Raw genomic sequence first — 16,736 nt, 5'->3', positions numbered from 1 at the left:
TTGCAAATATTATTCCCCACCAAAATTACTAAGGCTTTTTTTGTCAAATGGCAGATTCCCCAGGAGTCAGGGAAAGAAAATGCTAGATTGCTCTGTAATATCCTCTGCCAGATTCAAGAAAGTACTCAAGGAATGATGGAGACTTGGCAAATGGACACAGAATCTAACTTCAAGGGACTTTTACTGGCCAAATCAGGAACAATTTCAGCATTCAATTGGTGATAATAATGGCTGATTATAACCCACTGAATAAAGTAGGAAATCAGTTTTTACTAATATAAGTAAATTAATTAATTGAAAGTTTAATGAGAATGGAGAATTGTAAACAGTTTCAGTAACTTATTTGCAAAAGGAAAAAGTAACTTTACAGTGGAGAAACCTGGCAGACACAACTTTAATCAAGTGATTAAAGTTAATAACGTTGGTAATGGGACAGATCAAAATTGTGTACCACCTGATAAAGGTGTTTTGGGTAGAACGTAATGTCTGTGATATTCCTGCCACAGTTGGATAACCTCAATTTCATTGTATGGAAACTTAAGGCAAACCCAAATTGAGATGTTCTACAAAACAGTTTGACTTGTAATCTCTAACAGTATTAAGATCACAAAGTCAAGGAAAGACTGAGAAACTGCTGTGACTCAAAGAGACTAAAAAGATATAACAACTAAATGCAACAAATGATTTTGAATTACATCCTTTTTCTATAAAGAACATTATTGGTGACTCTTCATTGGGATCTGAGCATTAGATGGTAGTAATGTATTAATGTTACTTTGATTTTGATGGTTTTATAGTTACATAGGAAAATATCTGTAGGAAATACTGAAGTATTTAGAGGTGATGAGACATCAAGAAGGCAAATTGCTATCAGATGGTTCAGGAAAAACAGTTTGTGACTGCTTTAGTCTTTTAAAAAAATACTAGAAGAAAGAAACAAAAGATTTGAAAGTGACAGATACAAAAGATAGGCAAAGAATATTCAACATGCACATAATGGGAATCTCCTAGGAAGAAATCCAAAACAATGCTAGAAAAATACATAAATGAAATCTGTTCTAAAATTTTAAAAAGTTGTTTCAAACTACAGAGCAAAATGCCATAATAAAATTATTAGAATTTAAAGAGAAAAAAAAAACCCTGGAATTCCACTCCCCCTTCCCCACCAAAAAAACTAAAGAAAATTCGGTTGTTCTCAATTTATAGAAGGCAATGGAGTGAACATAAAGAATCAAAGAAAGAAACTGAATCAAACAGACTTTCACATATAAAGGCTGGAATCAAATGTGTCAACAAAGAATTAGAGTAATAATGTTTGTATAAACACTTCCTGGGGAGAAAGAACAAACTTCAGACATCCAAAATAATAGGAGGAGTGATACTGACATAAGGACTAGTGTTAGCATTAATGAAGATGATTTTAAGAAAGAGAGTGTATAATATGAAAAGGCTATGTGGTCTGACAATTTTGATAAGGTACAGTTATTAGAAAATGGGGGCAGAATTTGAAGATAATATGAAAACAGAATAAGCTTCCTGATTGCTTTAAAGTTTTTAATTGGATGTAAAAGGATAATATTTCCAATCAGATCTGGGATGATTGCTTATAGAAGGAGACCAAAAGACAAAAGCCAAACAAAAGTGACATTAGAACAAAAGGACAAATGTGTCTGGATTTTTATGCACACATACTTAAAAGAACAAATAAATGATACAGTGAGACTGTCCTTCAGTTACTATTGCTTCATAAGATACTACCCCAAGCTTAACAGATTATAACACCCTTTTAATAGATTTTGTAGGTTAGGAATTAAGGCAGGATTTTGGCGAGATGATTCTTGTTTTCTTTCTGGCATCAACTGAGGTCACTTAGTGGGACTTAGGTGGTGAATGAGCTGCTTTGGAAGGCCCAGTTTGGCTTTGCTCCCTTTGCCTTATGTATTGGTGGTGCTGGCTGGAAGTTTGGGCTCAGAGCACCATCATGTGACCTCTGCAGTATGGTGGTTTTAGAGTACTTAGTCTTGTTACATGGTATCTGAACAAGCATTGCAGAAGTGTTACGGAAGCTTCATAGCCTCTTCTAATCTGACTTTGAAAGTCACACAGGATTACTTCACATTTTTTGGTATACAAATGACTCAAAGCACTAACCCAAATTCAAGGAGAGGGAAATTAGATTCTGCTCTTGATGAGGAAATGGCAAGGTCACAGTGTACAAGAACATGTGGGATGTGGGCATCTTTGGAAAATATAATCTGCCACTGGTTTATTTATGTTAAAAGCTTGAATAAATAAGACAGGATAGTAAGAATAGAACTGAGATTAAACAATTTGAATCATTTCAAAAGTTAGCTCATCAAAGCATACGATTTCTAGGCTTCCTAATAAAGCATAATTTAACCCTATGCAATATATATGAATCATACCTATGACAAAGAAGTAAAGGTTAAAAACAAAGGACTACATACAGCTGTTAAAAAAAAAATCACGGACGACATCTGTATATATTATTGTGCAGTGATCTTCTGGATATACTATTAAGCAAAAAAAAGCAAAGCAGAGAAATATGTGTTCTCCTGCTTTAAGAAAGAAGAGAAATGTTGGCCAGGCACAGCGGCACACATCTGCAATCCCAGCACTTTAGGAGGCTGAGGCAGGCAGACCACAAGATCAGGAGTTCAAGACCATCCTGGCCAACATGGTGAAACCCCGTCTCTACTAAAAATACAGAAATTAGCTGGTGGTGGCGTGCGACAGTAGTCCAGGAGCATCACTTGAACCCAGGAGGCGCAGACTGCAGTGAGCCGAGATCACACCACAATACTCCAGCCTGGCAACAGAGCGAGACTCCGTCTAAAAAAAAAAAAAAAGAAATGTATCTGTTTGTGTGTGTATATATATACAGATATAAAAATATAGAATAAATGTATTTGCATGTTTGTGTTTATCTTTATATTGTTAAAAATGGAAAAATAAGCCTTTCTTTAAATGTTTACATATAAGGATCAGGACAGAATAGGATGAGAAAAAGGGATAGAAGCTGGACTTTTCAAATATTTGTGTTATATAGATTTGACTGTGGAATTATTTTACCTGCTTATAAAATCAGTGAAAAATTTTAAAGGCAAATTGAAGTTGAAAATAGAGTACAGTGGCCGGGCACGGTGGCTCAAGCCTGTAATCCCAGCACTTTGGGAGGCCGAGGCGGGTGGATCACGAGGTCAAGAGATCGAGACCATCTTGGTCAACAAGGTGAAACCCCGTCTCTACTAAAAATACAAAAAATTAGCTGGGCATGGTGGCGCGTACCTGTAATCTCAGCTACTCAGGAGGCTGAGGCAGGAGAATTGCCTGAACCCAGGAGGCGGAGGTTGCGGTGAGCCGAGATCGCGCCATTGCACTCCAGCCTGGGTAACAAGAGCGAAACTCCGTCTCAAAAAAAAAAAAAGAAAAGAAAATAGAGTACAAATGAATCTAAATGTATATCCACTTGGCAACAGTAATACTTAGGGAGGAACTATTCCAAGTAATTTTAAAAGGGTAATTGGCCAGGTACAATGGCTCACACCTGTGACTCCAGGGCTGTGAGACGCCATAGCCAGAGGATTGCTTGAGGCCAGGAGTTCGAGACTAGCCTGGACAACATAGCAAGATGTCATCTGTACCAAAAATATTCTTTAAAAATTAACCAAGCATGTTAGTGCGCACCGTGGTCTCAGCTGCTTGGAAGGCTGATGCAGGATTGCTTCAGCCCAGGAGCTCAAGGCTGCGGTGAACTGTGATTGTGCCACTGCAGTCCAGTCTGGGCAACAGAGCAAGATCCTGTCTTTAAAAATAAGAAAAAAATAATTACACTGTATATCTCTAGCTATAGCCTAAGAATAAAAAACTACATGAAATAGTTAACTGTTTACAGTAATCAAAACATGATATCATAGTGGTAGTGTTGGTGGTATAATTCACTGTTGCTAATGTAATATTGGATAAAATAACTAGGTCATTATGTGATACTTTTATTCTGCTATCGCCACTATCTTGAGAACCAGAATTACTCATATCCAACAAAGCAGATACAATGCTGAAATAGAAGAGATTAAGCAAAAACCCAGTGGTCCTAGTTTTTCTAAACTTATGATGTCCTTACGTATTTTTATTAACATCTCCATCAATCTGTAGTTTAACTTTGTCTACACATACTAAAGACAAGTTGCCATGGATTGATAATTATTGAATTATAATGGATACATTTTACTATTAAGACTATGTTTTTATTTTGTTTTATTATATTTTTGAAAGGATAGTATTTTATTAGCTATTAATGTGGAATTTTAAATGTTTCTAAGCTTTTTGATGAATTGTTGCTTCAGTTGAGCTTACTATCCATAAAACAAACTTGAGGATTATGGTAAAAGGAAGAGTAACTCAGCAGTAATCATGCTTACTCTTACTCTGTCATCTTAACCTATACAAACTCCCAGAGAAGTTGTTATAAGACAGGCTTTGTAAGAAACTCAGATTTGATATGACCTAATTGTCTGCAATTTGTTTGTTATGAATAGAGGGGTAAAAAATACATGTTTATAACCATGTGACTGCAGTGTTTTTGAAAAGGTGCTTAAACCTTTGTTAACAGGTTATTAATAGACTTAATAGTTTTAAATATATAGTTTAAAATAGTCCATCTTCAAAATCATATTTTTGTATAAAAAGTATTTTAAATGAAAATATTCATGAATGTCCCTTCAGACTGCTTTTGTGTCTTTTGAATTTTGACAATTTATAAATTATAAAATGAGTTAAAATAAATTTTGTTTATCAGTTGTTAAGGCATATTTTTCCCTTTAATGTTGACCCTGCACAAGTTCGGTATTTAAGTATATAAAATGAACTGATTGTCTCAAGGGGAAAAAGTCAATAATTAAAGCGTCTAGTGTATTAATTATTATTATAGATTTTTTAAATATAAAAAGTAGAATAAATCTTGATTTTTAAAATTTACACTTAAATTCAACAGTAATATAAGATTATTGCTGTCTGCTGCTTGGAAATTGTCATTTAATTAATTAAATGTGGTATAAACTTTAAAAGAACACATAAATTCTAGCCCAGCCAATTCTAATTTATGGTACATTTAGGTTATTAATAATTGTTTTGATATTTGTGTGTTAGACAACATTTTATGCATATTACTATATTAAGGTTCTAACCACATTTAATCAATTAGAGGACAGTTTGTGTATTTAACATATTATCGTCAAATAACTTATTATTTGAAAATCTATAAATGTATTTCTCTTTCTCTTCCATCAGAATACAGTCGTTTTGAAGCTAAAATACATGATTTACGGGAGCAGATGATGAATAGTAGTATTAGTTCAGGGTCAGGTTCTCTTCGAACTAGCCAGAAGCGATCCCTCTATGTCAGGTAAATTTTTTTTTACTTCTAATTATGGCAACTCTTAATTAGTTATGCATGTAAATTCTTTTGTATTTTTCACTATAACTTAGTTTTACCATAAGAAAATATATTGCAAATCAGTGTTGTTTTTCCATATTGATTCTCTGACAGTGCATCTTTCAAGAATTGAAATATTTTTGTATTAATAATTTTATTAATGGAAGTTATATAATCCTTGAATAATAATTATAGGATAAAGGAAGAAATTTTGGTGGACCAGAAGTTGTTTTTAGATTGATGTGTTAATAGTGACTACAAGCTTGATACTATTATATCTAATACTTAGATTTAACCTGTATCCCTTTCTAATATATTTTCCATTCAAGTAACATTTAATTACCTTGGCAATTTCCATAGTAACAAAGAAAGCGTATGTAAATAATAGTTTAAAATATGAATAGCCTGAGTAAATAATGCATATTCAGAAAATTTCTACACACTTTTTTTAAACACTTGAAAGAAGGCAAATATGTTAATTTTCTATAATATGTAAAGGTTAAGTGGCAACATAGGTCTAATAAATGGGTGCTATTAGTATGTAAACTGGGTTTGTTTTTTCATTTTGTTGGCTCATAAGACATTAAGCAGAAATCTGAATTTATTTGTATTCTGTATACTTCACTTTTAGTAGAGCTTTGATGACTTTTTTATACTATTATTGTAACATTAGCACTGTAAGTAATCTGAACCATTTTTTATAAATTATTATCTCATTCGTCCTGATACTCTTGGGTGACCTGTTCTTAATATGTTTCATTTATCCTTCTGATGAGAGATATATGTTACACATATAGACATGTATCCTATACACCTGTATATCTCTACACACAAACATGTACTCTGTACTTGTTTACATATGATATGACTTACTGTCTTCTCATAATCAATCTTACTGTGTGATACATCATGAAGGAAACTTTTCTTACTTTTCTTCTTTCTATCCCTTTTGTCTTCTGCTGTAAGTTGTTTGCTGCTTAAAACCCTACCAATGATGTGGGAATCTTAAATGCATCAGATTTTTTTCTCCTTTTGTGAATTCTAGCAGTACTTATTAAACTCTTATATTCCAAGGTCATTAAAAGTATATTATATTTACAAATACTTCAAAGAAGGAAAACTACATAGATTTTTGTACTCTCTTTTTTACATTTTCTTCCTTTTTGCTTATCCACATTTCCTAATTGTAATATAATTCATGTGTTGCCTTTTATTTGTGCTTGATTAAATATTTACAAAGGCATAAAAATCAAATCATATTAGGTTATATTTATTTTAGGTACATTTAGTAAATCATCTTCACTTTTTATCATTTTTAGAGAAGCAATGCTCTATTTTCTTCCTTTTTTTTTTTTTTTTTGAAGACGGGGTCTCACTCGTCATCCAGCCTGCAGTGCAGTGGTGCAGTCTCAGCTCACTGTAGCCTCAACCTCCTGGGTTCAAGCGATCCTCCTGCCTCAGCCCTGTGAGTAGCTAGGACTGTAGGCTTGTGCCACCATGCCCAGCTAATTTTTGTATTTGTAGTGAAGACAGGGTTTTGCCGGGTTGGCCAGGCTGGTCTCAAACTCCTGAGCTTAAGGGCCTCATCCACCTTGGCCTCTCAAAGTGCTAGGATTATAGGCATGAGCTACTGTGCCCAGCCTCTATTTTTTAAAATCATATATTATCAAAAGGCATATAATGAAAACTGTCACCTGCACCAGCCTGTAGTTTCATTCTCCAGAAACAAGCATTCTCTATTTTCCTAGCAAACTTCCTTTACCTCCTTATTTCTAAATATGCAGCCTTCACCTCCATATTTCTAAATGACATGCATATACTGCTATCTTCTACTTTACCAGTTTTGTACATCAGTGTTACTACCATGGTAGATGATAACTTTTCTCTGTAATACCAAACGACTCATTCAGTCTCATCATCATCACCCAAACATAGCCTATCTCTGTTAATAAAACTAATAGATTTTAGAGTCATGTGACTTTGTAATAGCTTTCATGACTCAGTCGAGTAGTACCCTGTGAGCTTTCTTTCTTCTGTGAACCTTCATTTTTCCTGGACTTAATAATTGTCTCGCCTTTTACTTAATTTTGCATGTACTTAACTACTAAGTATCTTTCCATATCTTCCAGTAACCACTGTAGAGTTTTTCACATGATGAAAACATGGTCACATATAGTCTGTCAGTTCAGGTTTTTTCCATTTTTCTGCTCCAGTCTAGACTAGTTGCTCTGTAAACTTGCTGTATATCTCTCAACTGGGACTTCCCTTTGCCATTTTTCTGTTCCCTTTGGCTGTCTACTATGTCACATGTTTCCTAGATGCCACATTTTCTTCTTTCTCAGTCTTCCTAGAGCACATCCTACGGTAAATTCCTGCAAAAAGGTGTGTGGGAGGTACCTTTTGAGTCTTAGCATGTCTGAAATGACTTTATTTTGCCTTCTGCCCAGTAGAGAATTTGGAATGTGTGGGAATGTATGATATCCTGTTTTATTTTCCACGAGCTCCCTGATCTTCTGTTTCTTTTGTGGACATATCTTGTGTATCTCATGGATTTTCTTCTGTGTTTTGTATTCTTTGCTTTCTCTGTTTTCTTGGGTTTTTTTCTTTAGTGTTTTATATAAGGCATTCTTTAAATATCCAGTGTTCCTTTCATTGTTTTACATTCTTATAAATAGAGAAATGAAGATAATGCGTTTAACTAGAAGATAATGGGGTAAAGTAGGGGATAAATTGGCTCTTACGTTTCCTCTGCTGTCCCACGTGATTCTGTTATTTGGTATAAATATCACTAGATGAGAATCCCTAATCTCCTGCCAATAGTATAAAGCAAGTTGCTAGAATTTCCATTTTCAGTATTTGAATTGTCCTTTTCATCCATTTCAGTCCAGCCACTTCCCCTTCTCCACCAAGTTTTAGAGTATACAAGTCTTCAAATTCAGTTTATCTGGAGACTAAACCTCTGGTCTTCTGTGGTTTTGGGAATGGGAAAAGGAACTTTGGTGGAGATGGTCTAAGTGCTACATACAATGTTTGAACTTCTGTTTTTAGTACAGTAACTTATCCCTGCCTACCTTGGTACTACTGTATACTTCTAATTTGTGACCATTTTCAGGGTTCTTGTGGAATAAAACTTGTTTCTATTACCCTCTCTGCTGACACTCCATTTATAGCTTCTTTCATTATACTAAATTTAATTAGCATCATCCAAAAGTATATCAAAATCTCTCTTCCCCTGTTGTCTTCTCTCTTTTGTGTTTTTCTTATTTTTTTGTCATTTTAATGAGTCAGATTGGAAAAGAAATAGACACAGTCTGCTATGGTTAATCAGAAGTCTTGCAGTTCTTTTTGAGATGGGGCCGTGCTTTGTTGGCTAGGCTTGTCTTGGACTCCTGGGCTCAAGGGATCCTCACACCTCAACCTCCCAAGTAGCTGGAACTACAGGCACACACCACCACACCTGAATCTTGTGGGGCTTTTTTAGTCATTGTATTTTTTATTTCAAAAGCAAAAAAAAAAAAAAAGGCTACAAAAAACTACCCACAGTATACCTCTTTATAAAACTCTGAAACAAGTAAAAACATACATTATATTGTTTAGTCACTCACATATTATATGATAAAACCAAACCAACAAAAAAAGAATGAGTCAAAGAAATAAACATTGTATTGTAAGAACGATGGTTACATTCTGATAGTGGTTAACTCTTGATCCAAGGAAATCAGGATCAGAGGGAATATACGCAGGTGAATTACTGATAAAGGTTTTGTGGGTAGTCTCAAGTATGATAGTAGGTTAGCAGATGTTCACTGCACTCTTATAATACATGTGATTAATAACTCACATTTTCCCATGGTTTCTTTTTTATGAATCAAATATATTAATAGAGAATATTAAAATGCTAACATAAGAGATTGTGGGTGGTTTCTTTTCCTTTGTTGTGCAATAATACAGTTATATTTTGTGATTCAAAAGATGACTTTTTATAATGTAAGAAAGTATTCTCCTTTTCTGAATGTCTTGACATTTGTACTGTCTCTAAAGGTGCTTTATTTTCTATTTTATATTATGTTTATTTGTACCCTCATCTTCTCTATGTTTGAATGTATGTTTAAGTGAGCCTTCCTACTTTTGATTCCCCTTCTTTCCCTAACACCTTTGGCCCCTGAAAGGACTTGAAATAACTCATTTGAAAAACCATTAACTACTAATTTATTTATTTAGCCATCAAATAATTCCACCCCTCTTGAGTTTTCCTTCAATAGATAGGTTCTTAAATGTTAGGTAGTGTGAAAAAAATTATAATTTGCATCCTAATTTCCAGTTGCCAAATTAGAACAAAAGAATGAATAAATTATATTATAAATGTAATTGTTGTGATCCTTTCTTATACTCTTGAGAAGGCTTATTTGGACTTAAGAATTTGATTTATGGCCGGGCGCGGTGGCTCAAGCCTGTAATCCCAGCACTTTGGGAGGCCGAGGCGGGTCGATCACGAGGTCAAGAGATTGAGACCATCCTGGTCAACATGGTGAAACCCCATCTCTACTAAAAATACAAAAAATTAGCTGGGCATGGTGGTGCCTGCCTGTAATCCCAGCTACTCAGGAGCCTAAGGCAGGAGAATTGCCTGAACCCAGGAGGCGGAGGTTGCGGTGAGCTGAGATCACTCCATTGCACTCCAGCCTGGGTAACAAGAGCGAAACTCCATCTCAAAAAAAAAAAAAAAAATTTGATTTATTTAAATATTGTACATTAATTAATCACATGGCAGGACACAATGTTTTTATCCAGTTTTAAAATATTCTTAACACTTTGCAATTACCATATTAAATTTTTACTTTTACCAAAATATTTGCCATCTGATGAAGTCATCTATAGTTAGTTTTCATCATTGTTATTGACTCTGAAACTATCAACTCTAGTATTGTAAACAAATGGAATGATTAACTGGCAGAATAATCACTATATTGATCTAGTCTTACACTCCACAACTAAGGGATAAATTTATCAGGGAATTTGTTTTCCTGTGTGTATCTAATTAAAGTAAAACGAACACTATATCTTAATACTTTTATTAATTTCAAACTCTCTCAATTTGTCTTCATTTTAGAATTCAGTTTAGGTTGCCATTAGATTACAATCCAGGAGCATTTTTAAAATTTTTCTTGTGATATTGAAAGAAACAGACAATATAATACAGTATTTTCATAACAAGTTGATTTTGCCGTTTCTTTTTGTCTCGCATGTAGTGCAGAATTGAACTAGGCATTATTTGGCCTACTGTGGTATATTTGATTATCTAAATTACATATACTTTCAGAATTGTATGTTTATTTACATATACTTTATATGTACTTTCAGGACCCTATGATACATTGATTAATATTATAACAAGTAATTAAGGACTTTTTTCTTCTGATTCTAGAGCCCTTTTTGATTATGACAAGACTAAAGACAGTGGCCTTCCCAGTCAGGGATTGAACTTCAAATTTGGAGATATCCTCCATGTTATTAATGCTTCTGATGATGAATGGTGGCAAGCCAGGCAGGTTACACCAGATGGTGAGAGTGATGAAGTTGGAGTGATTCCCAGTAAACGCAGGTATGTCTGTTTTTCTTACCACTTGAATGTGATACAACATAAATAATTGATGTTCTTTAAAATTTCTTTTAATTTGTGGCAACATGGATGGACATGGAGTACGTTATGCTAATTTTTAAAAAGCCAGGCACAAAAAGACAAAAATTAGTATGATCACATTTCTATGTGAAGTCTAAAGTAGTCAAAGTCATACAGAGAGTAGAATGGAGATTACCAGGGTTAGGAGGACTGGGAAATGGAGAGATACGAAGTGTTAATATGAGAAAGTTCTGGATCTCCTACATATAAGCATGGCAACTATAGGTAATAGTACTGTACTTGAAATTTGCTAAGAGGGTCTATCCTAAGTGTTCCTACCACCAGAAAAAAGGTAACCAGGTGAGGTAATGGATATGTTAATTAGGTTGACTAGTGATTATTTCACCCGTGTGTGTGTGTGTGTGTGTGTGTAATCATTAAGTTGTGCAACTTAAATATATACAATTAGGCTGAGCCTGCACTTTGGGAGGCTGAGGTGGGTGGATCACCTGAGCTTAGGAGTTCAAGACCAGACTGGCCAACATGGTGAAATCCTGTCTACTAAAAATACAAAAATTAGCTGGGCATGGAGGTGCACGCCTGTAGTCCCGGCTACTTAGGAGGCTGAGGCAGGAGGATTGCTTGAACCAGGATGCAGAAGTTGCAGTGAGCCAAGATCATGCCATTGCACTCCAGCCTGGGCTACAGAACAAGACTCAGACTCAAAAAATATATGTATATAATGTGTATATATAAATAATAAATGTATATGTAAATAATATTTTTATAATTAAATATATATAAATGTATATAATGTATATATAAATAATAAATTTTGTATAATGAAAAAATATATATATGTGTGTATATATATGATGCTGCCAAGCAGAAATTTTATCTAAAGCTACTAGTTGCTGAAAACAAGTATATATTAAGTCAGCATGCCATTTAGGTATAACAGTGAAGAGAAAACTCAAAGTGTCTATAGTTCATGTAGATAGATGAGAGGACCTAAATTTTTTGTTTTTGTTGAATTGCTTCTTTCATGCCAAAATTTTTGGAAATGTCTGGTAATATGCTTCACTTCCCTTTTTTCTTGTTTAAATTACACGTATTGGTACTGTTCACCAGTCTTTCCTCTTTGCTTTTAATGATTATATATAGGTAGATAGATAGATTGATTGTTGTTGTTGTTTTTTTTTTTTTTTTTTTTTGAGACGGAGTTTCGCTCTTGTTACCCAGGCTGGAGTGCAATGGCGCGATCTCAGCTCACCGCAACCTCCGCCTCCTGGGTTCAGGCAATTCTCCTGCCTCAGCCTCCTAAGTAGCTGGGATTACAGGGACGCGCCACCATGCCCAGCTAGTTGTTTTGTATTTTTAGTAGAGACGGGGTTTCACCATGTTGACCAGGATGGTCTCGATCGTTCGACCTCGTGATCCACCCGCCTCGGCCTCCCAAAGTGCTGGGATTACAGGCTTGAGCCACCGCGCCCGGCCGTTTTTTTTTTTAAGAGACAGGATCTTGCACTGTCGCCCAGGCTGGAGTACAGTCACATGATCATAGCTCAGTGAACCTCGGACTCCTGGGCACAAGCTATCCTCCCACCTCACCCAGTAGCTAGGACTACAGGTGCATGCATGTCACTGCACCCAAGCTAAGTTTTTTGTTTTTGTTTTTGTAGAGATGGGTTCTAGGTATGTTGCCCGGGCAAGTCTTGAACTCCTGACCTCAAGTGATTTCCTCACCTCAGCCTCCCACAGCTCTGGGATTACAGGTGTGAGCCACTGAATCCAGCCCTAGTGATTCGTTTTAGTGATTCATTGGTGCATACTTACCATACCGCAAAAGTGGTTAAGTACAGGCTCTCTTCGCAAAGGATGGTCCCAGCTTAGAGAACCCCTCCTAAAGACTGTGAAGTGCTGTTGAATGTCTCTGTTTTCATGGGAAAGATATTAAAATGTCCTTTCATAATTCCCCCAAGATAGCTTATTTATGAGATCTGGTTCATCCAAATCATTGTCTAGAAGTTCTTCTTTTTTTTTTTTGAGACGGAGTTTCGCTCTTGTTACCCAGGCTGGAGTACAATGGTGCGATCTTGGCTCACTGCAACCTCCGCCTCCTGGGCTCAGGCAATTCTCCTGCCTCAGCCTCCTGAGTAGCTGGGATTACAGGCACGCGCCACCATGCCCAGCTAGCTTTTTGTATTTTTATAGGAGAGACGGGGTTTCACCATGTTGACCAGGATGGTCTCGATCTCTCGACCTCATGATCCACCCGCCTCGGCCTCCCAAAGTGCTGGGATTACAGGCTTGAGCCACCGCGCCCGGCCCTAGAAGTTCTTCTTTAAGAGCTTTCTAAAGTAGTAAGATAACCAGCAAAAATAGTTAATGAGATAATAAAGAAATATTTATTACAACTAGTTCATTTTAAGTCAAGATTATGCTGTCATAAACTTGTTTTCTTATTAATTAGTTGGATTTATACCTATTTTGTAATTATTTCTAGACCTTTATAAATATTTATTTACTTGTTTTTAGAAGTTCAAAAGTAGTAGTATTAAATTACAATCAAGATTTATAATTATGATTTTGGGGCTTAGATCCATATATTTAGCATGATCCAACTATTTGGCTAGATCTTACCGTTGATGGCAGATCCTCTTTTAGCAATGCAGCGATCAGCATAACTTTTTTCCAGAAATAGAACATAGTCTGCTTTAAATTCGGAAATGCTTCCTTTATGCCTTGTTGAGTCAGTAGAAACTTTACATCTTAAATATCAAGGTCAGAGCTCCTCAAAATTGTCTTAGTACTTAGAGTCTCATATCTTGCAAAGGCTTTTTGTGCCTACACCCAGTAATAAACACTGCTGGCTTCATTGGAGAGGTTTTTTTTTTTTTCATTTTGTACAAAATTCTATAAGATTGTGTTTTAAAGCAAGAAATAATGTAAGAGAGATACCTTGAGACCTCTGCCAATTTCCAAATTCATGAGTAGCATTGCAGAATATAATCTTACTCCCATAAAATACAATAAGAAACCACAACTCATTATGCCATTAGTTCTTGAATGTGCATTTTCTTAAACAGAACTCTCTTTCTTAGACCTCTTCTAAAATAACAGGAATTGTAATTCCTACAATTCTTGGCTTTCTTTCAGGAATAATATTTGTAAATACAGACAATTTAAGTTGCTAAACTACACTAAACAAGATAATGACTAGAAAACAACGTTGAGTTGTAAAAGCTCACTCACTAAATACTAGTTTTGTGGTGCTGTTAATAGGTACCTAGGCAAGGTTATAAATTATTCATGTCATGGAGTCTCAGAATTGTTCTCAAATAGTAAAAATCATGAGTTTTAATTTTTTTTTTTTTTTTTTTTGAGATGGATTCTTGCTCTGTCACCCAGGCTAGAGTGCTGTGGTGTGATCTCACCTCACTGCAACCTCCTTCTGCCAGGCTCAAGTAATTCTCCTGCCTCAGTCTCCTGAGTAGCTGGGATTACAGGCACGCACTACCATGCCCAGCTAACTTTTGTATTTTTAGTAGAGATGGGGTTTCACCATGTTGGCCAGGCTGGTGTCGAACTTCTGACTTCATGATCCACCCACTTCGGCCTCCCAAAGTGCTGGGATTATAGGTGTGAGCCACTGCGCCTGGCCTTAGATTTAAAATTTAAATTCATGAGTGCTAAGGTCCTGTTGTACCCATAGTAAAACTGAATAGAGAGATGATAAGGAAAAAATAAAATGCATTTATTCATAGGCTTGTTTTGGTAGGCTTTTCTGTTATATACTAACAATTGCTATGTTGAAATTCAAGAATTTATTAAAGCTTAATTTACATGAAATTTTGCAAGATTTACATTAGTGTTACAATCTACGTGAAAAATTTGTTTCATTGTAGTTTATTTGCTTGCTTATTTTGAATAGGTAAAGTTCAGAATTTTAAAGATGTAAAAGCTTTACAGGCTGCCTCTCACAACACCCATTTCACCTCCATAGGGGTAAAGATGAACAGTTCTTATGTATCCTTCCAAAAATACTTTACAACTCTTATACACTGTAACTAGTTATTTATATATTTACACACACAAACACACACACACACACACACACACACACGTCATTTAATTCTAATTCTAATTCTGGCTTAAGTTTTTAATTTCCCACCTTTTTATTATTAAAAGTTTCAGAGCTATAGAAAAGTAAGTACAAAAAAGGCAGTAAGTAGTATAGTGAACCTCTACATATCCTTCTCACATATCCTTCTCCCACTTTCACCAATTTTTAACAATTTGCCACATTTGCTTTCTCTTCCTCAAGCTTAATTTTTAGCTTGTGTTCTTCATGCTAAGCTAATACTTAAAAAAACAAAACTTGGAAAATTGTTAAACTCAGAAATGGTGCCTCACACTTTCATATAATTTTGTAACATACACACACACACACACACACACACTATGTATTGATACTTTATAGCATCAGGTTTTGTTTCATAATAAATTGAGCACTTCATTTCATTTTTCAACAATTCTAATTTGGGGATGCAAATCTAGATGGCTTCTAAAGGTTTTAGAGTATAAAAATGCCCTTTATAAAGATAACAGTTCTGGTTATTTCTAGTAAGACTCCTAGATATGTTTGGTTTAAAAAAATAACATTCTTTACTTTGACAGAGTTGAGAAGAAAGAACGAGCCCGATTAAAAACAGTGAAATTCAATTCTAAAACGAGAGATAAAGGGGTGAGTATTTGACATCTCTTATTTCTGTAAATGCATAATTTACATAATTCCTGTTTGAGCTACACTGTTAAAATGAAAAGGATTTTGCTGTAAGCATTAATCATGATCAGCTCTTGCCATGGTGCTTTACAATGGTAGATGCTTAAATAAGCATTTGTTAAATTAAAGTACCCATTTCACAGACCCTTCCAAATTATCAAAACTGTCATTTGATATATTGCTAGCAACATACTTTTGGCCAAGCTTATTTTTATAAATGAAATGTATTTGACCTTCATTCAATTTTCAATTAGAAATTCATGTTACCAGGCCAGACATGGTGGCTCACTCCTGTAATCCCAACACTTTGGGAAGCCAAGGCAGGCAGATCAGCTGAGGTCAGGAGTTTGAGACTAGCCTGGCCAACATGGTGAAACCCCATCTCTACCAAAAATACAAAAATTAGCCAGCCATGGTGGCAGGCGCCTGTAATCCCAGCTACTCGGGAGGCTGAGGCAGGAGAATCACTTGAACCCAGGAGCGGGAGATTGTATTGAGCCCAGATCATACCACTACACTCCAGTCTGGGCGACAGAGTGAGACTCCGTCTCAAAAAAGAAAAAGAAATTCGTGTTACTAGTGTTAATCATAGCAGATAATTTGATAATGACTCTTCTAAGAAAATAGGCATCTCAGAATAACTAAGTTATAATCTAAGTTTACCAGTTATTACAAATGAATTTTGGGAAATTTTTTTGTTCTTTCCTTACATTATTCCTGCTGTTATTTCCTTCTTTTTTTTTTTTTTTTTTTTTTTTTTTTGAGATGGAGTTTCACTTTTGTTACCCAGGCTGGAGTGCAATGGCGCGATCTCAGCTCACCGCAACCTCCGCCTCCTGGGTTCAGGCAATTCTCCTGCCTCAGCCTCCTGAGTA

At 35.4% G+C, this 16,736-nt stretch overlaps 1 protein-coding gene across 24 annotated transcripts in view; it reads left to right on the top strand.

Annotated features, from left to right (window-relative positions):
• Positions 1-16,736, top strand: part of DLG1 (discs large MAGUK scaffold protein 1) — a 278,082-nt gene that overhangs the window by 224,496 nt on the left and 36,850 nt on the right. For all 24 annotated transcript variants that reach the window (XM_039477338.2, XM_074404057.1, XM_074404058.1 and 21 more), the window contains 3 exons: positions 5,311-5,425; positions 10,881-11,057; positions 15,756-15,822. In XM_039477338.2, the coding sequence (XP_039333272.1) occupies positions 5,311-5,425; positions 10,881-11,057; positions 15,756-15,822 (359 nt within the window). The remainder of the gene's footprint in view (positions 1-5,310; positions 5,426-10,880; positions 11,058-15,755; positions 15,823-16,736) is intronic.

This window comes from Saimiri boliviensis, chromosome 8 (genome assembly GCF_048565385.1).
Source record: "Saimiri boliviensis isolate mSaiBol1 chromosome 8, mSaiBol1.pri, whole genome shotgun sequence".
NCBI classification, from domain to species: domain Eukaryota; kingdom Metazoa; phylum Chordata; class Mammalia; order Primates; family Cebidae; genus Saimiri; species Saimiri boliviensis.
Note: the sequence above shows the minus strand (reverse complement) of the source record. Positions and strands in the feature narration are given on the sequence as shown.